This window comes from Elgaria multicarinata, chromosome 2, assembly GCF_023053635.1.
Source record: "Elgaria multicarinata webbii isolate HBS135686 ecotype San Diego chromosome 2, rElgMul1.1.pri, whole genome shotgun sequence".
NCBI classification, from domain to species: domain Eukaryota; kingdom Metazoa; phylum Chordata; class Lepidosauria; order Squamata; family Anguidae; genus Elgaria; species Elgaria multicarinata.
In genome coordinates this window covers 61,352,636-61,378,999 of record NC_086172.1, presented here as the reverse complement: position 1 = coordinate 61,378,999, position 26,364 = coordinate 61,352,636, and the positions used below count along the sequence as shown (strand labels likewise).

Genomic DNA, 26,364 nt, shown 5'->3' with positions numbered 1-26,364 from the left:
ATAATACCATGTTTACATATAGTAAACTGTCTTGGAAATAGAAATACAGGAGGGACATACGCAGTAAGATCACCTTAGTTTTCTGTCATAGCAGGGAAGGCGCCAAGTTGTCCAGGAGCATTTACTCTCATTCACATCAACCTTCATAGTCTGTTTGCCTTCTACAATTCTTTTCTTCCATTTTGCAGTTTAAAAGGACAATGTGGCAAGTGTAGGTAAATTATCTTTATTTACATAAAAATATTTTACAAAAATGGAAAAGACATGGCAGGTGTAGATTTTTGTTATCAGTTCATTTGCAGGGAAATGTACTGAATACAGATCTGGATTAAGCATGTAAGTGTTGAACATAGTACTCTACTTAAGGGCTAATTACTTCCTCATTCAGATTTAGAGCCTAGATTGTATCTTGCTGTGTAGTGTTCCAAAGCATCATCAATTAAGGATCTGGAATCATAGTAGCAATGGGCATCCCTTATCTGTATGCTTCTTGTTTTGCACAAAAAGCCATTCACCTCACAGGAAAAAGATCCCTAGCTCTGAATTGCGAATTGGGGTACAGTTCTGATGAGTATACATGCCCCTCCATGTAAATGTGACCATTCACTTTCAGTAGCACTATGAGCCATAGTGGGTCAGCTTAGACTTCAAGCCATTCAAAGTCTCTTCAGAAGACAAAACATATTGTAGTTTACAATTTATTTAGTTCAACAGACACTTTTGCTGGGCTTTTTTTGGTAGTTTTTCTATATACATAAGAAAAAAGAGCAAGGCCTAGTATAGCCACCAGGAATAGTCCAAACAGCGCATAAAGGGCTATTTCTGCACGAGATGAAGTCAAGTCCAGTCCCAAAAATCGCACCATTTCAAGGGCTGAATGGTCAATAGACTCCGTTGAGTTGCTAGGGGAGGGACTAGTGGCAGTAGGTGGTAGATTAGTACCTAGAAAGATCAAATGATAGTCACATGAATAAGTCAAAGATTTTTTTTTTAGTGGGCATTACTTTTATAAACAGTCCTGTTGCATCTGCACCGGGGAAAGAATTCTTGCCCCATTGGCTTTCTACCAGTGGGTATTTGATCCTCCTAAAGTAAAGAGGAAAAGCCTTCCCACTAATAACCACAGTATTGGTGAACATCCCCCTAAACTCATTGGCCTGGATCCAAAGGGGTGCCTACACAGCAGGGAGAGCCTAACTCTACTGCTGCAGCCCCTTTTCCTATTCCTGAGAGCCCCTTCACTTTTAAAAATAATGCTTTTCCAAGACCACAGTGGGAAGCCTTGGTTCTTAGGTGAAACCAACAGACTCAATTGGCTAAAGCATACTTCACTCTATAGAACTGTAGCCATAACCACTTCAGTTGTGCTGGAGGAACAAGGGAGGATTTATTTTACTTAATACATTTCTATACAGCCCATTAGCCAAAGCTCTGAGAGATCAAAATACTTCATTTTCCAGGGAAGACAAACACTGAAACTGGGCTTGAGAGAAAGGATTTAATACAGTCCCTGGAGACCGGTATCTCACTCTAAGAACATTGGGTTAAATCCAACTTTTGTTATTCTTAGAGCAGACCCTTTAATTTAGTAAAGACTAATGTCCCATTGAGTCTGGTTCCAACCCATTGGCTTCAGTACAATGGGTAGTTTCTTAGGCAAACTTGAATAAAGATAATAGTAAGGCAAGGGGATGTTTTTTTGTTTTGTACAGGCCTCCTTCATTTTAGTAGGGAGAAGTTGGAATTTCCTTGTGGGTTGCATCCTATATCATTTAAGCATGTTGCAGCCTCAGCAAAAATATTTTTAGAGACCACTTTGTTCAAAACAAATTAAGACAATTTGAATATATGTGAAGCCATCTACCAAAACCTTCCTGCGAATGGTTCTAAGAGATGGCATGAATGAAATGTTCTGGCTTCACATTTCCACCTCCTGAAAGTTATTCCTATTGTCAAATGCTTATAAGAATCAAAGCTTTTTCTATGGCTCACATACATTATTAATGTTTCAAACATGCAGGCGCTTTTTACCTTACGTCAGAATGAACTGCCTAACCCTACAATGGTAATTTACCTACCTTCAGGTTGTGGCTCTAGACACAAATGAGGCCCATTGGCTGGATCTGGAAAGCCATTACACTGGATGATAGATGAATAATATCTTGCAGACTTCTTTGGAATTCTGGATAGATTGGGATCTGTGTAGTTGGTGTAATATAACCCAAATCTTTCTGCAAAGCCCACTGCCCATTCAAAATTGTCCATCAAGCTCCATACCGTGTAGCCTCGCAGATCAACACCATCAACTACAACTCCTGTACAAAATGGAAAAGAGTTTCTTTACAGTGCAACCTATGTATGTTTACTCGGAAATAAGTCCTCCAGAATCCAGTAAGACTGACCCCCCATCTAAGTCTGCCTCTCTAATGTCAGTTTTCTAACGAACTTGAGCTTGTAACCATCAACAAAGAGTGAAATCCAAGACCCACACAGGCAGGCACATAATTCACAAAATGGAATTCTGTTAATATAGACTGCATTACAAAGGACACACTCCTAACTCAGATTGGTTATAGCACCTTTTGTACTCACAACCTGGAGGAATAAAAGGTGGTCAACGAATAGATTGTCATCTTGTTTTTCTTACGCATTCACATATGTATACATGGCGGTGTTAGTGATAACCATGAGACTAGAAGATGACATTTATTCCAGAGCACCTAGGGCTGGGCTGGGCAGGCTTGAAGCTTGTGGGATCTACATTATTATTTTTACTAGATCCCTGAGATCCATTAACTGTAGTCAAGTGTATGCCATAGAGGCTCACTTAGAATTAAAGAAGGGTGAAGGGTCCCTTTGCGTATCTGCTTCTCTCCATCCATTCACTACTTACAGGAAGAGGGTTTGTCGACATTTCTTTCTGACTGTTGATAGAAAACTCACCACAAAAGTAGATAGGATGAAAATTGTCACATGTAATACTGTGAGCGTACCCTGATTGCATGTTGTCCAAACCCAGGGATAACATGGTTTGTTGCTGGGTTAACTGCTGGCTTGTTTAGCAATGCTCTGGGTTTGAACAACATGCTAAGCAACCTACAAAGGAGGTAAGTAAAAGCAGAAGTAGCAGTCACGGCTGAGCTGCCAGCAGCACATCCACCCTCTCCTGCTCATCCCCCATAGCCCATGGGTTGTTCAACGCATGAGGCATTGTGTTGTGTGAACCAGACCTATAGCTATTATGGTGGTAACTAGATATAATCCATGGCCCAGGCTCTGATGGGAGGGAGAAGCGAGGCGTAGTTCTCTCTAGCCCTGACTCTCATCTCTTGCTTCCACTGCAGTAATATTGACCACTTGAATGAATGGTGGGGAAAGCTCTCCGCCCACCCCAGTTTACTGCACTTTATTTAAGCTGCTGCTGCTCAGAAAGGAGAGTTTGGGTTTCCCAGCCTTCGTTTATTTGCATTCTACCAGCAGCAATAGTGCATACAGAGAGCTGAAGAGTTCTTGAGATTTACCAAAAAAACATGACAATTAGCTTCATCATCAGTGTTGTTTTGCAGGCTTCATGACTAAATGCCTTGGTAAAGGCCACCTGTAATCATTGACTTGAGATTTACCATTAATTGCCAAGGAATTTCTGATATGTGCCACAACCCTCTGGATATATTAAGAAATAAAAGTATTCACAAAGTTTTATATTCACTAAATGTTTGACATTGAGGGGTTAAATAACAGATCCCCAATACTTAAAAAAAACCCCAACAACCATAAAGTTGAAGAGACACAAAGGCCATCTGGTCCAATCTGCAGAAGTAGGAAACCCACTCTTAATTACAGCATATGCAGATAAAAACTTATGCAGCTTAAAAACTTCTAGTGTAATCCTTCTAAGGGATTCCACCAACTTCTATCAAATAGCCCCCACTTCAGAGGGATAGGTTTTCAAAAATAAAGAAGCAGTGAGGAAAGGGTGTTTAATTCCACACCCAATGTTTCGCCAACTATGCTCAAAATACATCTCTCTCCACATTTTAAACCCTTTTAGATAGAAGCCATTTAAGATTTGTTTTGGAGAAATTACAAGCAAGGAAATTACTCCCTCTTCCTACCATTTCCACACTCAGCCCTTCCAGCTCCTTTTCTTAAAACAACAACAACAGGTATCCTTTCTCCAATTCTTACATTTACCTCTAACATGACTTAGATCCTCACTAACGGTTGTGTTCATTGTATCGCAAAGAAATGAGAGACATAAAACTGATTTTATGTCCTCTGCATCTTGGTGGCTACTTGGAAACGTTGGAGGGAAAACCATGTACCTTTCAAAGCTTCATTGATGTAACTCTTTAAGTAATCTATTCGCCAAATGTCATCGAAGCCCCCGTCTACACGCTCCGAAATCCCGTTCTCAGTCACATAAATAGGTGGATTATTGTATTCTTCCTTGATCCACTTCAGAAGCCTTCGGAAGCCAAACGGGGTGACTTTCAGCCAAAAGGAACCAGAGCCCAGCCAGCTGCGGTCTGTGATGGAGGCAACGCCTCTGCAGAAGAGAACATGTCATGGCTGCTCTTTCCGTAACATGTGACAAGACTGATACATATTAATTCCCAAAATTCAGCAGTTCACACTAGATGCCAACAAAGCCAAGATGATTGGTCAACAGTGAAATTTTAGAATGTTTTTAGGATGTTTTAATCATGTATGCTATGTTTTTAATCAGTTTTTAATGTCTTTTATATTAATTGTTCCCTGCCTCGTTCCAAGTGGAGAGGCAGGTAAGCAATAAATTATTATTATTATTATTATTATTATTATTATTATTATTATTATTATTACAATTTGTTCAGGTGGATGGGCTGGATCAGGGTGATACATTTGGATGTGGGAAATAGTTGCTCAGCCTTAATACTTTCTAGGGAGCCCCATACAAATAACTATTCATCAATTTAACCTATTCCACAAGGTTTTTGTGAGGATTGAGCAGGCAGGAAACATCAAACACTGACTAATGCTGACCAAGCACAATACAAATTACCAATACATTTCTGCCACCTATTTCAAACTTCCAAAGCACTATTTATCTGATTGAAACTAGACCAGATTATAATTTTAACATGAAATTAAAAGGTTTAATTTATACTATTTGAAGAGTCATGACACCTTTAAAAACTCTTCTATTTCCAAACTCTAATCATAGTGTACTTCAATAAAATGAAATCAACAACTAGACATTAGCATCAGGCACTTGGATCCACAGAAGCCGTGGGGGAAGGGAGTTGGGAGAAGGAGGTTTTCTCATGGAAGGCGCCTCTTCCTGATTTTCGGAGATACCCCTTCCCCCTCAGTACCTCATACCCTTTGGGAGGTAAAGTTGCCTTTGACCATTCCCCCTCCACCAGCAGTTCGCTGGATCCAAGCCTGTGTTTTCCAGTCTGTTAACATACAAACATACTTATATAAATAGACCTGTCTGGATATACGGAACTGGGTGAGTAGGCCTTGCTCCAACCTTACTCATGTACAAGTCGTGACTCTGGAAAGGAGATGCTCTCTCTTTCTGCCTCAGAAGATGGAGCCAGCCAATGCAGCAGGATCTCAGTGGTCATAACATTGCTGAAACCTGCATCAGTGCAAGCTTGGATCTTCCTTACTAGACTGGGGTTCTAGTTTTTAAACTGTGGGGTGGGGGAAGCAGATGCTTCCATGGGGGACATGTTGTTCCACAGAGGAAGAACATCCCCAGAGGGAGGCCACGTTACAGCCCTTTCCCCCAACCATGGAATTTGATCACTGCAGCCCTCAGAACTGTTATGCTACACTGGGAGGAGGTCGAGAGGCATGAAGTAGGGAACTTTCCCACCGCAGTAGTTGCTGCCCTCTCACCATGTGGGTTGCCTTCTTCCCTGCTGGGTGGATTTGAGGAGCACATATAATACTTCCTTGTCAACTTGTATACATATAATGCTAAGTGTGTGTGCGTATATATATATATATATGTATGTGTATATATATATATATGAGTTCTAGTGATGCTCTAAACAACGTAAAATGGGCTAGTTGCCATGAGGTCTGTCAGAAGGCTATGAGAGTCACGCTAAAAATATACACACAAAAATATTGCAGAAGTGCAAGGAGTTCCCCTGCTTATTGCACATGAATTGCCTTTAATGGCTTGGGGTGACCATCCATTCTCGAAATACTGCTTGAAAAATTACAGGTACCTGTGAAGTGTGTTTTACTACGGCAGAGCAGTAAATATGAACATGGCCACCATAGGCAACAACAGCTACATAATACCACTTCCAATTCTCTGAGAACCTATCATGTGTACACAGTCTTACTGATCCTTTCAATTTCCTTGCAAGAAGGAATACAAGCACTGTGCCGGCACTCTGTGTGATGTGGGAGCTGCTACCGAACGCGGGGAGTTCCCACGTCAATTCCAAGGGCTCAGTTTCACTGAAGTCGGCCACTATTCAACCACAGCTTTTAAAGCTCAACTAAAAACTTTTCTTTTTCCTAAAGCTTTTAAAACTTGATGTTGTGCAGACTTTTACTGTTACTTTCTACTGTTAGTTTTTCCCTAACCTGTGCCTGCTTACCCTTCCCTGTACCTGTTTGCATTCTCTTCCCCTCCTTATTGTTTTACTACGATTTTATTAGATTGTAAGCCTATGCGGCAGGGTCTTGCTATTTACTGTTTTACTCTGTACAGCACCATGTACATTGATGGTGCCATATAAATAAATAATAATAATAATAACTATACTGAGAATATTATTACAATGCAAAAGATGGTCTGGCCATAAAGCCCAGCACTCCAATCCTAAAAAAAATGACTACCCTAATTTCCATATGGTGTTGATTATTTTTATTTAGGCACTGATAGAAATAAGCATAGGTTCCAGAAAAGCAGGCAGGCTTTGATGAAGTATGGAGTCAACTTACCTATCAGCATCATAGGATGTAATAAGAGCAGGATAGTTTAAGTTGTAGGCCAGTATTGTGGTATAATGATTTAAACCAAAGAAGTCATAGGTGCCTTTAATCCGTTGCTTTTCACTCTCAGTAAATTCGGGGAGTCTGCATCACACACAGACAAAAAAAGTGGGGGAAGAGAAATTCTCACATGGATGTATTTATCAGAAAAAGGGAAGTCTTGTGTCAGATTTATTGACTACCTTTTTTTAAATGGGTCAAGTGGTAGGCAGAAAAGGCTAGAGTGAGGATCTGTGTGCTGTTCTCCTCTGTGCCAGGGATAGGTAGCCTTTTTGGGCACCTTTAGCAATTTGAGAAACTGTCCTGGGGACCACCGGACTATGGCTGCTATGGGAGGCACAGCTAGTAACAAAGAACAAGTAACCTGTCCAAAAGACTAAGTATAAGGCAGAGGTGGGGCCTGAGGCCCAACACGGTAAACAATTCCTTTGCACTTACTGATACACACAAACCTACTTGACAGAAAGCAAACACTTTTCTCTCCCCTGACTCCTGTCAGCCAAATAATTTCCCCTCTCTATCACACACACAAACACAAACACACCCTCCATTCCCCCACTGCACACACCTTCCACTTTTCCTTTTGTGTTGATTCTTTTAGTTAGTCAGCTTGCAGACAGGGACTGCCCTATTTTATTGGCTGCATGTCAACCAATCATGGAGCCTTTTCAGTTGAAGTGTGGGATAATCCAAAGGGAGAGGTGGGAAATAAATAAATAATAATTATTAAAATATATTAATATTTTTTAAATAAATAAATACCGTGATTTGCCCACGCTCCTCTCTTGTATCCTCCTTTTCATCAGCTCACTATAGTCACCAGTTTTGAAAATAGGATGAGCAAACCAACCAGCAAAGAACTAGGATAGTGAAATAAAAAGAGATATTCATTAGACATTTTTGCAACAGCCAAATCAATGATGACCAATGCTACAGATCTCTCTCTCTCTCTCTCTCTCTCTCCCTCTTTTGCTCACCAGATACTATTTTGCATACTAGACATCGCAAAGTAAATGAACACATGCAGATAAACAACAGTTGTTATTAATACACAGGAGTTCCCCTTTAGACTCACGGCTTTCTCCAATTTTGCGTCCCCAAACTTCCATCATTTCCAGGCAGCATATCCAATGGCCAGTCATGTTGGGAGTTGTAATCCAGCAACATCTGGGGACCTCTGTGTTAAGAGGATATGGAGCCGCCACATTACCTGGACATATCTCCTGGCAGCATCCAGGTCCTCCTGTTTGTAAGGGTTCCTTGGTTCCGCCCACTCCACGCTGATGGCAAGGGAGATCACTCCTCCTTGTTTGGGACGGTACGTTTCATTGTACAGATGCCAAACTTCCGCGTGGGCCTTGATCAAGTTATGCCCCACTATATAAGGGGCTCGGCCTGGTCTGAAAGAGATGCCTAGGAAGACAGTGATATGGGAAATGGGTTATGCTGCAGTACTGGACTTGGCATAAATGGTATGTTTTGATTGTATTACCACGCCCCTTCATGCTGTTTGGCTTTCTTGAAGGAGAAGCCCTCAAGAAACATGCCAAATCATCTCCCTCTTTCAAAAGACATCTCTCTCATCATCACTTCAACCAGATATCTGACAGCAGTGGGCAACATCAGGAGGTCCAGAGGCCTTCTTTATGCACCCTGGACAAGTCCCCACCCTGGGTCACAACCTCCTGAGAATTCCGGGTTTTTCAAATAGTTTTCTTTTTAATGAAAAATGGTGTCCAGAGTACAGTGGAGTGCCCAAATGGCCAAACCTAGCTTGTTTTGCGTTTTTTTTCCTGTTTAAAAATATATATGAGAGGGGCCACGTGTTGCCCACTCCTAAACAAAGAGCACTTTTGACAGGCTTTTTAGAACTATCAGTGATGTGTGCTTCCGATTCCTGCTCCTGTTATACAGTGTGGAGATAGCCAAGAGCTAAATGGTCCCTGAATTTCCGATTCTGCATTAATAATAATAATAATAATAATAATAATAATAATAATAATTGTTACCCGCCTCTCCATCTGGATCGAGGCAGGGTACAACACAAATAAAAACACCATAAAATACATACAACTAATTCAAACGTTTAAAACCAGTGCATCATTAAAAACAGCACACCATTAAAAAAGGCATCTTAAAATTCAACTGGGTAGGCCTGCCAGAACAGATCAGTCTTTATGGCTTTCTTAAATTCTAGAAGACTGTTAAGTTGACGAATCTCTCCCGGCAAGCCATTCCACAAACTGGGAGCGGCAGAAGAAAAGGTCCTCTGGGTAATAGTTGTCAGCCTTGTTTTTGTTGGCTGGAGTAAATTCTTCCCAGAGGACCTGAGTGTGCGGGGTGGATTGTATGGAAGAAGATGATCCCGCAGGTAGCCTGGACCCAAACCATGTAGGGCTTTAAAGGTGATAACCAACACTTGATATTTCGCCTGGAAACTAATTGGCAGTCAGTGAAGAGATTTTAAGGCTGGTACACAGCCTTAATCACGAAACTGCTCTCTCACAGGTAATATCAGAAGGTAATATAATTAGTGCTCTTTGATTTTCCAAAGCATCTCTCCTGCAAATGAGGACAGGGTTAGCAAAACACTAAATACCTTACCTGGAGCAGATACTCCATAACCATGACCAATATTGGCAATGGAATAGGGCTCGTTCAAGGTTATCCAAAATTTCACTTTCTCGCCAAGCCTTTGAAAAAGGAGTTCCGCATAGTCTTTAAATCTCTCGATTATGGTCTCATTTTCCCACCCTCCAATGTTCTGAAGGGCTTGGGGAAGGTCCCAATGGTACATAGTTACCTAGAGATGGAGACATGTATTTACAAACATCCGCCATTTTGTCAAATAAGCCGGTGACCTTAGAATAGCAGGAAACAGTGAAAACAGAGTTCTAGGAGAGTTCATTTGATTAAACAGAAGTGAGCAACCTCTTTCAGCCTGAGGACCAAGTTTGGTTTTGGAGAAGCTGGGTGGGGCCTGAAGGCAAACTGGATGGGCCAATAATAATAATAATAATAATAATAATAATAATAATAATAATAATAATATCATCATGCTGCAGTTTAAAGTTGTTACTGTCAGTAACTAAGGCTCAGGAGAAGCATTTCAAAGGTTCTAAAATTGGGGGAGGGGGGATTGTACAAAATCTGAGAAACCCCCAAACAAAAAGCAGTAGGGCCGGGAGAAAGGGGCACAGCTGCCCAGGGAACCCTGGAGAAGCAGATAGGGGACCCAGGAGGGCCAGATTTGCCCTCCAGGCCTAAGGTTCCCCAGCACTTGTGTAAAGGGCTATGTAAAACTTGCCCATCATCATTTAAACTAGTAGCCATAGCCAGCCATGGCAAGCAAATATATAACACTTAACAAATCTGGACGGAACCAGGCTGGGAAAGGCAGATTTCTTTTAAAATCAAATTGTTAGTAGAGCTTTTTCATCTACATGTAGATTGTATGGAATTTTACACCTGCTTTTACCTGAGGCTGGATATTGGCTGCCAGGAGAGCATCCACAAACTTCTCGTAGTAGTTCAGTCCAGCTTCATTGATATGCTTGGTGGTCCCATCGGGGAGAACGCGAGGCCAGGAGATGGAGAAACGATAATGAGTCACCTTGAGTTCTTTCAGAATAGCCAAGTCTGCCTCCATCTTGTTGTAGCTGTCACAAGCGATATCGCCATTTTCATCATTGCTGATTTTCAAAGGAGTGTGAGCAAACTGGTCCCAAATGCTGAGGCCTTTCCCATCAGCTCTCCAGGCTCCTTCAATCTTTAATGGAGTGAAATAATTTTTATATCCCATCTTTCCTCCAAGGAGCTCAAAGCAATGTATACACACACCCCACCCTCACTCATATCCTTGCAACAAGCCTGTGAGATAATTTAGGCTCAGGGACAGGGAGTGTGACTACGGATGTTAGAGGCATCTGAAATGGATTCAAATGAATCCAACCTGTGGATTCTATAGCGGACTGCCGTCTTCCTAGTCACTTAACTTGAGAGCCATTTTTTACTTTCCAGAATTGTAGGCATTTACTGGAAAATATGCTAATATATACACCATTAAAACACACACACACACACACACACACACACACACACACACACACACACGTTTTATACATCTCCGCTCTCTCTTCAGACACTGTGCAGCCCTCTTTTATTGCGAACTCTCCTTGTTGATTATACACTGAGCTAAGAAAAATATGCAAAATATTACAAGCCAGCAAACTTCACGTAAACTGCAGCTGACTTTTTAGTGTACTTTTTCTGAAGGGGAAAATGATCTGATTCTGTCAATGAGTGGCCAATGAAATGGAAGACACCTGACAATCTGCAAAACACAGACGGATTAAACAAAATCCATACATCCCTAAGAGTGATTGGCCAAAGGTTGCTCAGAATTCAAAATAGGTTCTGTTCAGTCCTGGTTTCTCTCTTTTGCGAGCTTTGCTGTCTTGTCCCATTCAAGAGGCGTAGTCTGGGCTTGTTTTCAGGGTTGCCCTACCAAGCACAAACTTTCCATTGTGCTATGGGGTGTTACGGTATAGGATACTGCCTCAACACTCCTACCTCTACATGGCACTGGCTCTCAATCCAGAGGCTCACCATTGTCAAGGTAAATGCTATTTTTTTAAAAAAAGATTTCTTTCCCATAGGTCCTTGTGTGCCCCAGTCTGATTACATGTATCTTTCATGGTCTGCATACTTTTCACAAAACAAAGTTTTGGGTAGCCTCCACAAAACAATCAATAGTCTTCTTTATTTAAAAGCATGGTTTCCTAACCTGATATGATGCCGACGCCACACTCCAATAGAAGTTCTTTGGAAACTCTCCATAAAGGAACTCCTCCCCTTTGGGTAGCGGGATCCCATGTTGACGTATGATTTCAGAATAATATATAGCAGAACGTTTTGGAGTCCTTGGTCTGTTTGGATTGTTAAAATCAACCTGGTGCAGGCCAAATCTTGGCTCATAACCATTTAGCCATTCAAAACTATCCATAAAAGACCAAGCTACATAACCTCGAAGATTCACTCCATCCAGATTGTAGGCTAAAAAACACAAAACCAAAATATAGCTATTTCTACTAGACATCTATGCAGTAGGGAACAGGAAAGTGTAATTGTGAAAAAAGATGTTCATTTCCCCAAGGCCGGCGGGCATCAAGGGTCAGCATAGTTGGGCACATGCTGAGGGCCTACTGACAAAAGCCTCCTGGAGTCACTCCTCCTCTTCACCATAGCAACCTGCTTGTTCCCCCTTCCTCTTTCTCTGGCCCAGACAATAGTGGTGGTGAGAAGGAGCCACAGATGCCTATTTGCTCACTGGATCTCTATTGGTTAAGCAAGCATTAGAAAGAGGATGAGGAGCAATAGCTCTTAGTGACCATGGTAATAATAGGTAGATTCACTGATGGAAGTGATGCACACACTGACTCAGGGTGTTTTGCCCAAGGGCCCTAAAACTGGAGTCAACAATACATTTCCCCCTCCAGACACACATGCATATCAATAGTGCAATGCTAGGTAGAGATGATTCCATTGGTGGGTGGATGACGGAACAAAAAGTGCCTGACAATCCACAAAACACTAATGCTAGGCATTCAATGGAGTTTCCTTCCATGTAGTATGCATAGGATTGCAGCCCCAAGGAGCAGGATCTCTAGAATAGGCATCCTCGGCACACTAGAGGCTACAAGTTTATATACTCCCTTATTTAAAACTAAGACTGGTTTAGCCAACTAATCATGTAACCCCTCAACTCTGTCTAGTACCTACATCTATGTAACCTGGAGGGTTGGTGTCATTACAACATCTCTACCTTTCAAAGCTTCGTCAATGTGGGTTTTGAGGTAAAAGATCCTGCTGTTATCATCGACATCGGACGTGGTTTTTATCCCAACCCCATTCTCAGTAATATAAATGGGAGGGTTGCCATATTCTTCTTTGATCCAGTTGAGCAGCCTTCGCAGCCCCCAGGGCACTGCTTGCATATCTTTCACTGCTGAGGTAGGCCAAGATGCATCAGTCTGCAATACCCGCTCCTGGTCGTCCTCATAAGAGTATGGTCTGAGCCGGGAAGTCTTGTGCTTTATGATCTTGGCAGAGTAATAGTTCAAGCAGAAGACATCAGCTGTGCCCTTGATATATTTTTTCTCTTCTTCAGTAAAAACCGGAAGACGGGAAGACGGCAGTTTCTGCAGTTCACTCCTGTTCCCCACTTTCCACTTCATGGCATCTGGGTAATCACCATTTTTAAAAATGGGGTGGGCAAACCATCCTCCCATGAACTGCAGGGAACGATCGGCTGCTTCCACATCCCGGGGCTCATTTGGCACCTTTGGCTCAGCCCAGTCTATGTTAAGACTCAAAGAAATGACACCTTTCTGTCTATCTCTGTATTTCTGGTCATACGTGTGGTAGACTCTGGCATGTGCCTTCACTAGGGTGTGAGTAACTTTATAGGCTGCATAGCCCGGATCGTCTTTGTCATTTGGTGGGAAGATTGCATTATCGTAGCCCAGCCAGGAAATCACGACAGGCTCGTTGAAAGTAATCCAGAACTTGACTCTATCTCCAAAAGTCTGAAAACAAAAGTCTGCAAAACTATCAAAGAGTTCAATCATCTCGGGGTTCAACCAGCCACCAATGTCTTGTAGAGCTTGCGGCAGATCCCAATGGTAGAGGGTGACCATTGGTGTGATATTTCGGGCCAGCAAACCATCAATCAGTCGGTTATAATAATCAACGCCATAGCTATTTATGGAATGGTTTCTTCCATCTGGAAAAATTCGAGGCCAAGAGAGGGAGAAGCGATAACTGTTTACCCTTAAGGCTCCCAGTAAGTAAAGGTCTTCATCTACTTTATTGTAGCTATCACAAGCTATATTGCCCGTATCGTTGTTTTTAATATTCTCTGGGATGTGGGTAAAGTTATCCCATATGCTAGGTCCCTTCCCATCTGCATCCCAACCTCCTTCAATTTGGTAGGCAGAAGTGGAGACACCCCATAGAAAATCTGTTGGGAAAGTGCCATAAAAATACGTGTCTCTTTCCAACTTAGTCTGGTTGGAAAACTTTTCCCAAACCACTTTTGCTTTTGAGGGAACCTCCGAAGCTGGTAAACTGGGCAACCTTGGAGGTATGGAAGCATCCTTTCCAAGTGGCTGAAGAGATTTTCTTCTGACTGAATGAGGAAATCCGTTATTTTCAACAACGGTAGAAAAGAAATATGCAGATTCTTTTGGTGTCCGTTGTCTGTTTGCATCTTCGAAATTCACATAGTGAAGGCCAAACCGTTGACTATAACCTGCAGTGCCTTCAAAGCCATCAATCAAAGATCGGGCAATGTATGACTGGACATCAACACCATCTAGCGTTATAGCTGACACAATGAAGAACAGACAATTTAATTAGCTTTTCATTCAATCCTAGAAAGTACACAGAATAGTCCCAACCCAACTCTCCTCCCATCACTACTGCACTGATGTGCATTTGCATAGTGTCACCCATGTTGGCCTGAATGCCACTAGTATTGCTATTTATCTCCACATTTATTTAGATGTAAGAGGCAATATACAAGGGTTTTCAGTGTGATAATACACCTACTAATTCACCCAGCTAAAGCCATGTTGATCAGGCATTCCAGTGTCACCAGATAAGTATTCACTGATTTTCAGCTCCAAGTACATCAGCTACTTGACTTTCCCAGTGGAGGCTGCCAATAGTTTCCCCACCTCCATTTTCCCACTGGGTTCTGCACCAGTGTTCCCCCCATTTTATTAGGCACTGAAGAACGAAATAATGAGGGTGGAATCCATCATTGTACAAGAGGAAGTCTGCTCATACAACATGATTTTCAACTCTCCCCTGCAGCCCCTCAAAAATCCGTTCCAAAGGTTTCCTCAACTTCCAGAGGAATGTTTGAGGGTGCATGGGGGATCCCTGCAAGATGAAGGGGAAATCATCCCCCTCCCCATTCTACTCATGGAATCAGTTCCATCAGCAGAAAAACTTCATTGGACTCCACCAAACATCTTTATCTTCTAAGCAGGTATGACAAGACATGGTAGCTAAGGAAACAAACATAGGTATTATCTAAGAAGCCAACCAACATAAACCACTTTATTTATTTCATTTATATCCCGACTTTTTTCCTCCATAAGGAGCCCAAGATGGTGTACATAACAGTCCTCCTCTCCATGTTATTCTCACAACAACAACCCTGTGAGGTAGATTGGGCTGAGAGTCTGTGACTGGCCCAGAGTCACCCAGTGAGCTTTCATGGCCAAGTGGGGACTAGAACCTGGATCTCCTGACTGCCAGTCCAACACTCTAGCCATTGCGCCATGCTGGCTCTTATGTGATTTACTGTATTTAAGGCATGACCACCATATTGCTGGTGATTAACAGGGATGTGACAAATGTTGTAGGAGAATGACTTGGGAAGGGGGTTAACTGTGTAAGTGACACTTTCTTCACTGGCTAATTTCAATTTTCTTCCATGCTTGATGCCTAACCTGTTAAGAATCTTTGACTAAAAGGTGGTATAGAAACACATCTAATACATACATCCAATTCATAAGAAACCTCTGTACCTTTTAAAGCCTCATTGATATAGAGACGATAGTAATCCAATCTCATAGTATCATTAACGAAATCGCCTCTATCATCTGTGGGGGCGCCATTCTCTGCTATATAAATGGGGATCTTTTCCCCTGTGTATTCTTTGGACACAAACTGCAGCAATCTCCTTAGCCCCCAGGGCACCACAAAAATCCATGGTGAAGCAGTCGGGGGCCAAGAAGGGTCCACATGTTCAGAAAAGCCCCCAATATTTCCATAGTTTGGAGCGCAGGTGGGATTAGCTGAAGCACTGATGAGCCGGGAAGTGTAATGAGAAAAGCCAAAAAAGTCGGCTGTCCCGTTCACCAGTTTCTTCTCCTCATCGGTGAAGACGGGGAGTTTGGCAATTGGAGAAGAGCACTGCTGGTTCATCTGCTCAATCTGGGATTTCAGAATGTCCGGGTAGTCGCCATTGACGAATATTGGGTGAGCAAACCAGCCCAACATAAAATGCATGTAGCGCTCCGCTGCTCTCAGATCCTCGAGACTTCCTGGGGTCTTGGGTTCAGCCCAGTCGGAATTCAATGCTATTCCCACCTTGCCATGCTGTTTGTCACGATACTGGGCATCATAAATATGCCAGGCTTGGGCATGAGCCTTGAGAATAACATGAGCCACCTTTGGGAAACAGAGGAACAGACGGTTATTACTCCGCTGAGTATAGCTCACTGGAACAGTGCATAATCTGCATTAAGGAAGTCCCAGCTCCCGTCCTTGCCATCTATGGCAGAAAGGCTGTGACCTGAGGTTTGGAGACCTGGTTCCAATGGGAGCAGAGAGAGCCCCCCCCCCCAAGTAGGGCTGGGTCAAGGGTGGGCAACCCATCACCTATGGGCCGGATTCGTCGCCAGCTGAAGACCTTTTTATTCACTCAGTATTTTAACACGTAATTTTAACTTAAATTTAAATTATACTGTTTTAACTCTGTATTTTATATACAATTTTGTATATAAATTTTATATATACAATTTTGTATATATAATATCAATTTTGCTGCGTGGTTTTATCCTGGTTGTGCTTTTTATATTGTATTTTGTATTTGTGTTTTTAACTTGTTGGTTGTTTTATAATGGTTTTAATTTTTGTGAACCGCCCAGAGAGCTTCGGCTATTGGGCGGTATAAAAATGTAATAAATAAATAAATAAATGTGACCCATGGCTGTTTTCCACACAGCTCGTGGGAACCCAGGGAAGCCCCAACAACACTTCCCCACAACCAGTGCTGTTATTAGCAGCACCAGGACGGAGACCCAAAAGCAGCCAAGGCCACTGCTCCCGCACCACTAATGGTGCAAGATGGACCAAGTGTAAGTATGTACACACCCACCCACCCACCATGGACCTTTGCAAGACATTCCTCATGACATTCAAATTATGCCACATGCTGCTACCTGCCCTAAAAAGTGAACATTTAAAACCTCTCTGTGGGTTTAATGGAAAGAACAAAATCATTATGTAAGCTTCTCATGTTACCTCTGCAATAGATCTGGGGATTCAAGTGGTTCACTCAGCGACTCAATAAGAATACTCAGTATGATTTATAATAGAGGAAACGGACCCTGTGAGAGCAAGGCAGAGGAATACTACCTTCTCCTTTATTTGCTTGCTGATGTAAAAGTACCAACATTTGAAAAAGTAGGCGATTGATACCACAGAAACAATATGACCATAAGGCTGCAGTTGTACATGTTTACCTGAGAGTAAGTCCCACTGAACTCAATGGGCTTACTCCAGAGTAGACATATATAGGATTGCACAGCAGGTGCTACTGGAGTCACTTTTAATAGTCTTAAGATTCCATTCCTACCCACCCAGCCACCCTCTTTTGGAAGTCAAATCAACAGGGATATCTAAAATTAAGTTCATACATATTCCCTGACAAAATAATATACATCCATATGGTGGAAATCACTCCCAGATAACACCAATCTAGGGTGGTCTACCGGCTGATAAGGTGTTGCAAGAATTTAGAAATTATGTTCTTGGAAATTTCATAGCAGGATAGTAATATGATGGATAGTTGTGTAGGATTTGTTAGTTAAACACAACAACCCAGGGCTCTCTCCTACAGTTGTCTTAACATCTACCCAATTATCTGTTTTGATGTATAGCTACTAAATCCTCACCATCTACCTGGAGAATGGTCTTATGTGCCAGTTGTTCTCATTGTACCACCTATTTAGAACTTACGTTACAAGTTCCCTAAAATCTGGAAGCCTTTGCAAAACCTAATCATCCCTTTGAAAGCCCCATGCAGTAAGAGCTTTGATGCCACCCAAGGAAACATTGGAAAGGTCTCTTCATCTAGAAAGCATTACAACAATGTTAGTGAAGATGAGAAAGGCAAAGCGAGCCATCATCAAAATCAAAAGGTACATCCTAGCCAATGGAGATCTTTCATTCTCATGTTACCTTCATCTCTAAATCAAAAGACATGAGGTTTCAAACAGCTCAGCCAACCTCCTAAGAAAAACAGGGGCCAATTCAAGTGTCACTGTGTGCTGCACATTCACACACTTGCAGCAAGGTCTGTGATGTGATATTCTAGAACAGCCTTCTCCAACCTGGTACACTTTAGATGTCTTGGAGTACAACTCCCAGCATTCCTGACCATCGCCCATGCTGGCTGTGGCTGACAGGAATTATAGTCCAAAGTATCTGGAGGCCTCTGGGTTCAGGAAGGCTAGATTAGAACATGGTAGTTTGACTTCAGCCTTCAATACCTGCCTCCCCACTGAACCCTTCTAATAATCAGGCAAGGGGGCTATAATAACTCCACCTGCAGCCTGTGGAGGAAAGAGTAACCCCAGATTAGGAGGCAGACACCTTTGAATTGTTCTTCATGGACTCATTGCAATCCATACATTATGTCGAACTACCACACTTGTTCTTTGTACCTGATAAGATGCCACTCCTGGATCAACAATTCCCGGAGGATGCTGCCCAGTGCCATAGCCAGCATAGCTAATGACCCAGGGTTCGTGGAAGGTAATCCAGTACTTAACCCGATCCCCAAAAGTGGCAAAGCAGAAAGCAGCATAGTCCACAAAGGCAGTGATGATGCTCTCATTTTGCCAACCGCCAAGATCCTGCAGAGCTTGCGGCAGATCCCAGTGGAACAAGGTCACCATGGGTTCAACGTTAGAATCCAGCAAGCTGTCTATGAGTTTGTTGTAGTAATCCACCCCTCGAGAATTCAAGCTGTTCTTATTCCCATTGGGAAAAATCCTAGGCCACGATATAGAAAACTTGTAGATCTTCGGCCGAAGCCCTCTAAGCAGGTAAGTTTCATAGTCAACCTTGTGGTAGCTGTCGCATGCAATGTCAGCTGTTTGATTCATGTGGGCTTGGCCTTGATGCCCATATCGATCCCAAATACTCTCTCCTTTTCCGTCTTCTGCCCAGGCACCTTCAACTTTAAAAGATCCTGTTGATGTGCCCCAGAGAAAGCCACGAGGGAAAACACCCAGAAAGAAAGAGTCTCTTTCCAATGCGGACTGGTTAGCAAATGTTTCCCAAACACTTTGATATGAAGAAGGCAGGTTAATGGCTGATAGCAGTGTCTCCTTTGGCTTTGGTTGAATGGCTCGATTTTCTGTGTAGGAGCTTTAAAAGAAGAAAAAGATCGAAATAAAGGAATATATCAATAATTAAATTTTGATGATTATTAAATTTCTGTTCAGGTCCCCAAAGCAGGAGAATCATTCTCTGACAGTCAAGTGAAAGATAAGCCCACAATAGGCTTAAGGCGATCCCACAATGGGCTTAGGGTGATCCCATATGATCTAGACCGCCATACATTACTGAAATGATGCACTGCTTTGGCAGTTACTGTACAGTCATGGCAACACAGACATTGGGCCTAACAGAACTACGTTATGCTGTAATTCAATCAGAAGTCTCCTATGGGGTGCTTGTGGGAGCCTGCGAGATTCCCTGCACTTCCTGAATTTTATTTTAATTCTTAAGTTTTATTTTTAATTAAAAACATTTCATTTTAAACTAGGAAGACAGCATATTGCCAAGTGAAGGACTGCTCTCCAGTGCTATCTTCATCAATTTTGCATTTTGGAACTTAGATCATATCTCTGTCTTGTATTTACATTTTTGGGCAAGTTACTTTTCTTTTAGTTTCAATTTGCCTTCTGGAAAATGAGTGTTTTGTGACTTGCCGTGCCCACTATGGCAGCCATTTTATGAGTGGGCAGCACCTGCAATGACAGCCATGTTGTGGGCGCACCCATGACATCCTCTCAAAATTCCATATGTGCCCTCTGAACTGAAAATTGTGGCGACTCCTGATAATCTTACCCAATGTTCACCCCTCTTAATTGCCAATGTTCAGAAAACATTTCGTAATTAAACATTTTGCAACCGATACAGGATTCCTGAAACTGCAGAAGCAGTTTGAGAACAACATGTTCTCGAAACAGTACAAAATAAAGGGGTTTTTTTATGGCATAGAATTCTGAAAAATGGTCATAAACGCACGCTTTGGCACACACTTCCAGACAAATCCTATGCATGTTTACTCAAAAGTAGGTCCCACCGTTTCTAATGAGGCTTACTCCTGGGTAAGGATTGCAGTCTTAATAGCACAAAAAGTATAGATTTTCAAAACCCAAATGAATTAACATTAAAAATAAATGTTTTGTACCGAGCTGCTTGAATAGATGAGCTGTCCAAGAAGTAACTCATATCATATCCTGTTGCCAATGCTCGGTCTTCATAAAGGACTGAAAAATTAAGTGAAATTAATTTATGCAAGAGCAGTAGTTAGCCATGACATTCAGTCCTATCCTGCAGTTCCTGTTCAGTGAAACCCCACCTCTTGCCAGGCCAAACTTAGTCATTTTGCAGGGTCCCCTGCACCTCCCGCCCAATTCATCTACAGAAACTGACTAGACTTGCAGTTGAATCTTACTTCCACACTGGCAACAGGACAACATCTTCCATTGCACCCGGAGACACCTGGCTAGCTAGGGCAGCTTGCATGGTGCAGACCCAACTCTCTTATCTAACAGCTCACCACTGACCCCCAGCATTTACTGCCTGAGGTGGCCACCTTACTCTACCTAACAGTAGGGCTGGCACTGACATTAGTAGTAGATCTCTCTTAGATGGTCATGGCCTAGCTGGGACACAGCAAGGCCTTGATCGTATTTTGCTTGGTCCCCATGTTCCATGCAATTAAGCTACAAAACCACAGCTACTTCTTGCAAAGGTCACTCACCACTGAAAATGGAAGCTACTGACATGAATAGGTTTTCTTGCATGGAAGAACAGTCATGGAATTTTAGACTAAAGAGCCAAACTTCCATATAATTTATGACATCCTGTAAAGCAAAACATACATTCAGCTACTATCTCAAGGTGAATTGTCAAAGCTGCATGGTGTTGACATCTGTAACTTTCATTACAAATAATATCAAACCAAAGATTTCAGGCAGAATGACTAGAAGTAAAAGGAGGACAGTGCTGCTGTTGCTAAGAGTTGTGTACAATTCTGGAAGATACAGATTGTCATTCTGGTGTGAGAAGAACTGCTTCCGTCCTTCTAGATCAGGGATGGGAAACTCAGACCGAGGCAGATATCAATGGCTTATTTTCATGCACTTTTTAAAAGCATGCAAGTGCCTCAGATTTAAAAGACCATGGGTCAGGAGGAAGGACCTGGATGGTGGAACATCACAGCATATATTGCAGAAAGCTGGATTAACGCTGCAGTCCTATGCACATTTTCCTCTGAGCAAGCCCAATTGAACATAGCGGGACTTCTACGTAAGCATGCAGAAGATCAGACAGTATGTGATTTACTGTGCAATGATCATGTCAATTTCTAGACTGTGCATTTAATAGAATTCAACATGATGTCTAATTATTTGCTGCATTTGCTGTTTCAAAACCTTCCAGTTAGGAGATGCAGTTCCAAACATCTAATAAGAAGTGTCATTTAATCAATTCAATAAAAACTAAATGCATACAAGAGCTGCCTTTGCATTCAAGAGAGTCTACAGGACACTATAAAGTATCATTGTGCAATTGCTCAGAATTACCTGTAGTTCATTCAGCATATTTTTGATACTTTCCTCCCTTTTACAGTTGTACTGTAGGCTGAGAGAGAGAAAATCTAAAGAGTTCTGGGAACAAAACAAGAGGATTATCACAGAGAGATATTGCAGACATTATTGCTGCTATTATTTTATACTTGGAGCCAAAGTAGAAGTCTGCTTTTAATGTTTTTTTATCTACATTTGATGGCTTGGAATGAAGGAATTGAAGGGAAATTGAAGGATTTGAAAAGAATTCATATTTTTTCAGCTTTTGCAGATGTGATAGTTACTCTGAAAACTTCATACAAAGGACAAACCTAACAATGGAAGTGTAAATATACTGAAAAAATCCTGATCCCAAGAAAAATGTGTGATGATCCAGATTTCACAGATCTATCAGATTACATTCCCCCCAATGTAGGTAAGAGGAGTGAAATCTCTCATCTGCAAAATCCTAAACACTGTATTAGTCATTCATAGATATGTGTGTGTGTGTGTGTGTGTGTGTGTGTGCGCACACATATTTGTGTGTGAATGAAACAACTTATTGTGGAATGTACACACTTCCAAATTCTCCCCATTCAATTTTGTTTTTAATTTGAGAAGCATCTTTTATCACATATATTAAAAACAAGGGTTAGATTAAACATAATTAGTAACAAGAGCTACAGTTCTGCACATAGTTACATTTGTGGTGCTTTTGTGTAGCTGTGTGTTATGTTTTATTTAACACTTAAGTTGTATCACAGAACAATCTCTCTGTTTGGACATTCCCCGCAGCATATATATGTGAGCAAAATAAACATTTGTCTGACTGCATGGTATACTTCCATACTTTCATATGGAAGCAGCTTTTGTAATGAGCCAATAGCTGCATATGTATTATGCCAGACGTCATTAAATTGTCTAGACCTGAATCCCACCTCGTTCTCTCAACTTGCAATATAAGAACCACTTTCACAATTGCCCAACATAGCAGAAGCAGCTTTGCCATACCCATTGGGACTGATCTCAGAGCCACTTTTGGGTCACGGCCCACCAGTTGAAGGCCACTGTATTAGGCTTTAGGGCTTTAAAAGTGTTAAGTGCCCTGTTGGATCAGACCAAAGATTCATCTCATCCAGCATTCTGCTTCCTACAGTGGCCAACCAGATGACTTGGGAAGGCCACATGCAGGGCTCTAAGACATCGACCATCTCCTGCTCTTGCTTTCTAGCAGCTGATATTCAGTGGCTTCCTGCTCGTGATTATAGTGATTCCATAGAATCATTAGTACACCTCTCTTCCACCTTTTTGTAGTTATTTATGCTGGAGGTCGTCACTACATATTGTGGCAGTGAATCCCTTAAATTTCTCATGCATTGTATAGAATCTTTTCTTTTGACTGGCCCTGCTGGAAGTCTTGCTGTAACAGCAACTGGGTTAAATCTGTGTCCATCTGCCAATGGGACAAATTCTCCCTCTCCACTGCAGCCCCCCCCCATCCAAAACAAAATCTGTTCCAGAGGCTTGGGAACCTCCAGAGCAGATTTGGAGGCATGGATGGGGGAAAGTCCCACCAGACAACTGTTGGATGTATCCCATTGTCTCACATGCTATTTTCTAGGATATTGTATATATTCCATTTCTAATCTTTAGTCCAAATGATCTATGGTTACCTCTAACAACAGTAAGGCCTCATTACTGAACCAGCGACAGCACGCCTCCACAATTTATGACCCATCAAGCCAAATACAGTCCACTAATCTGTTAGATACTTTTTTTACAATCTTGGACAGGCTGCAAAAAAGGCGTATCAAGCTTCAAATGGGCTATATTTGTCTTGGCCATGGAGTGTCACAATGAATGCAGGACGAAGCTAGCCTGAATGACACTTCAGTATGGAGTTGTTTTATTTTCCTAATCACATATGCATTGTACGTCGGAAGAAAGTCCCAAGAAAATAAAATGCATCACCAAAATTGAAGCTAAGAAAGATCCTGGCATCACCATCCCAGCATCATTAACGTCTAGTGAAATGGACAGTTTTCCATCTGAAAGTCAGAAGAAAAAAAGCACATTATCTATTGCAATTTCAAATAATATTGAAATACTACAGAGGAGAAAAAAGAGGGAGGGGGGAGTCTTCCAACAGAAACAAACTCCAATAGTTCATGTGCTATTCTCCCACAGCATAGTGCTATCAATTTATGTGGTACTTTACAGAGGCCCCTGTCCCAAGTCATTTACATTTTAAAGTTTAACACTGGGAAAACAATAGAAGAGGGAGAAGAGGATATATAGACAAGGAGAAATAAAGGAACACTCATGTATGCTCAGTTTACTTGGATGTACTTGAATTTAATCCTCCTCTGATACTATGTTGTTGCATTAAAGCAGACTTCCCCAGCCTGGTGTCCGCCAAATGTTTGGACTTTAACTCCCATCAGCTCTGGCCCCAATGGTCAGGAGTGCTGGCAGTTGTAGTCAAAACCACCTGATTAGGGAAGGCTGTACTAAAGGCTTAATGGAAAAGGCAGGTTTTGAGATTTAAAGGACGGGATTGCTGTGATTTTAGCTATTCTTTCTCTGTACTTATATATCATAACGTACATATCATAAACAGCATTTGAAACTTGACTCTTCAGTCAAGTGGAAAGGGAGGGTAAAAAGGCAAAAAAGGAGTCCATAATTTAAAAAAGCAGTTGTCCTTTGGCCAGCTAAGGGTGGTGGATCTGGAGGAATTAAAGTCACAGGCAATGATACATTGGGTTATAAGGTTGGAAGGCCCACGTTTTCACATTGCTATATAGAGAGAAGAAACCTGATTTGACAACAGAGCAAAAGAGAGGGAAGAATCGAAGATGAAGCAAAACATTCTCAACATGGTGGATGGACAGAGAGATGTTGAAACTGGATTCAATGAGTAGGACGACAGGGAGGCATAGGAAGAAGGATGAAAAGCTTAGACATTTTGGGATAGCGATGAAGCATTTAAGCAGAAATATGAGGTAGGCCACTGGAGAAATGCATGTTTAGACAGAGCATGGAAATACTGGCACAGAGGTAGAGCTGATGTCATTGGTATATTGGTGGTACCAAGAGCCATGGGATTTGATAGGGACACCCAGGAACACAGTGTACAGAGGGCAAATATATCCCTCAAGAAGGAACACTTGAACGGAGCAATTCAACAGTTAAAAGAACCAGCTGAAGTCTGAAAGCCAAGGTAGATACTCCATGGCTTGGGGGGGGGGGGTGGATGGGAGGAAAGAGGACTTTAACCCATTGCCCCTGTGCCTCTTTGCATGGTAGGGAGGGGAGCTTTCATTTCCTTCTCTCTCTCTCTCTCTCTCCCTCTCTCTCTCCTCACACACACACACACACACACAAATTTGTGAAAGAAAATTCTTGCACCCAAAAGCAAATTATGAGAGTAACATCATGTGTACTTTGTCCTTCAGTCCCATAAATCTAGGAGATAAAAAATGAGTGAAAAAGGCAAGTGGTCAACTATATCAAAGGTATCAAGAGGTCAAGGAGGATAAAAACACAAATTCGTCTATAATTTTGTTGAGGGAATAGAGAAGGCAGAAGAAAGATTGTAGGAGGCAATGAGTACAGCTGGAAGAAAGAAAACCCTGACAGTAAGGAGAAGGGACATGCTGCATGGAAAACGATAGGAAGGAAATTGAATGCTATTTGGGCAGGATGAGTCAAGGGATTTGGGGAGTTTAAAATAGGACCTTCCCACCCCATGTATACAATTACTTTGCTGAAGTTCGAGAAAAGGAGGGGGAATTGTATGGGTTTTGCAGCAACAGGAAGTGTGCAGCAAAGCCCTGCAAAACACACACACACACACACACACACACACACACACACACACACTAAACTCCAGAAGTCATTCCACATTGTGCAGAAAATGCATACATTGTTCCATCTTGCCCTCATTTCATTACCTTCTGAAGAATATTTTTCATGGTAGATTTTATATGCTTTTTCGTGTGCTGAAGCTAGCATCTGGAGAGGAAGGGCTCCATCAGGCAGTCCCTCTGTGTTCTCAGGCAGGTTGCTAAAAGTGAGCCAGGTGTCAACAAAAGCACCAAAAGACCGAAAGGAAAACTCTGCATACTCCGCAAAAAGGTCAGCAAAAGTTGTAGACTCGCTCAAAGCAAGCTGGGTGCTTAAGGACTTCGGAAAACTTTTTCGGTGTAGAATTAAAACTGGTTTCAGATCAGCAGCTCTGAGAGTTCTGAGAAGTTGCTTGTAGCATTCAACGTTTGTCTCATTGGGGTTTTGAGCATTCGCCTCCGGGAGGATATGAGTCCAGGGCAAGAAAACCTTAAAGTGGGTCACGCCGTTTTCATTAAGATCATCAAAGTACGATGGCAAGAAAGAGAGTGAAGGCCAATGGCAAAGATAATCTGACTGGGCCAGTACAGGATTAAGAGCAGTTTCTTGTATATGTTCGCCTTGGAAGTTTAAATTACTTACTATCTCATCAGTAAGAGGACCAGCAATAGATATAAACCTCTGAGCAAGATCCCAGTCTGCTCCAATGCAAGGCAAAGGAAGCAGGAAAACCAAATACACCTTGTAAACTAACTCCATGTCTGCTAAAGCAATGGCACGAGAATTCACGCCACTTTTATACTAGTTCAGAGATAATGAAATTAACATTTAACTTTGTACT

The 26,364-nt window shown here is 41.9% G+C and overlaps 1 protein-coding gene across 1 annotated transcript; it reads right to left on the bottom strand.

Annotated features, from left to right (window-relative positions):
* Window positions 1–272: 272 nt before the first annotated feature.
* On the bottom strand, window positions 273–26,282 carry LCT (lactase). Its single transcript, XM_063118316.1, has 16 exons — window positions 25,602–26,282; window positions 21,693–21,776; window positions 20,870–20,972; window positions 20,294–20,372; window positions 18,534–19,242; window positions 15,609–16,254; window positions 12,833–14,395; window positions 11,795–12,063; window positions 10,487–10,777; window positions 9,613–9,811; window positions 8,219–8,421; window positions 7,771–7,868; window positions 6,958–7,092; window positions 4,326–4,549; window positions 2,079–2,312; window positions 273–942 (listed from the first exon to the last, which is right to left on the bottom strand). The coding sequence occupies exons 1-16, from the start codon at window positions 26,280–26,282 to the stop codon at window positions 692–694; spliced, it is 5,769 nt and encodes a 1,922-aa protein (XP_062974386.1). The 3' UTR covers window positions 273–691.
* Between the last annotated feature and the right edge of the window lie 82 nt (window positions 26,283–26,364).

Excerpts from the sequence above, each read along its gene's own strand:
- LCT (XM_063118316.1), bottom strand. The coding sequence starts at position 26,282 with ATGGAGTTAGTTTACAAGGTGTATTTGGTTTTCCTGCTTCCTTTGCCT. Across the intron at positions 14,396-15,608 it reads TATCAATGAGGCTTTAAAAG|CTATAACGCTAGATGGTGTT; the intron begins GTACAGAGGTTT and ends TCATTGTGTCAG. Across the intron at positions 943-2,078 it reads TCTAGAGCCACAACCTGAAG|GTACTAATCTACCACCTACT; the intron begins GTAGGTAAATTA and ends TGATCTTTCTAG.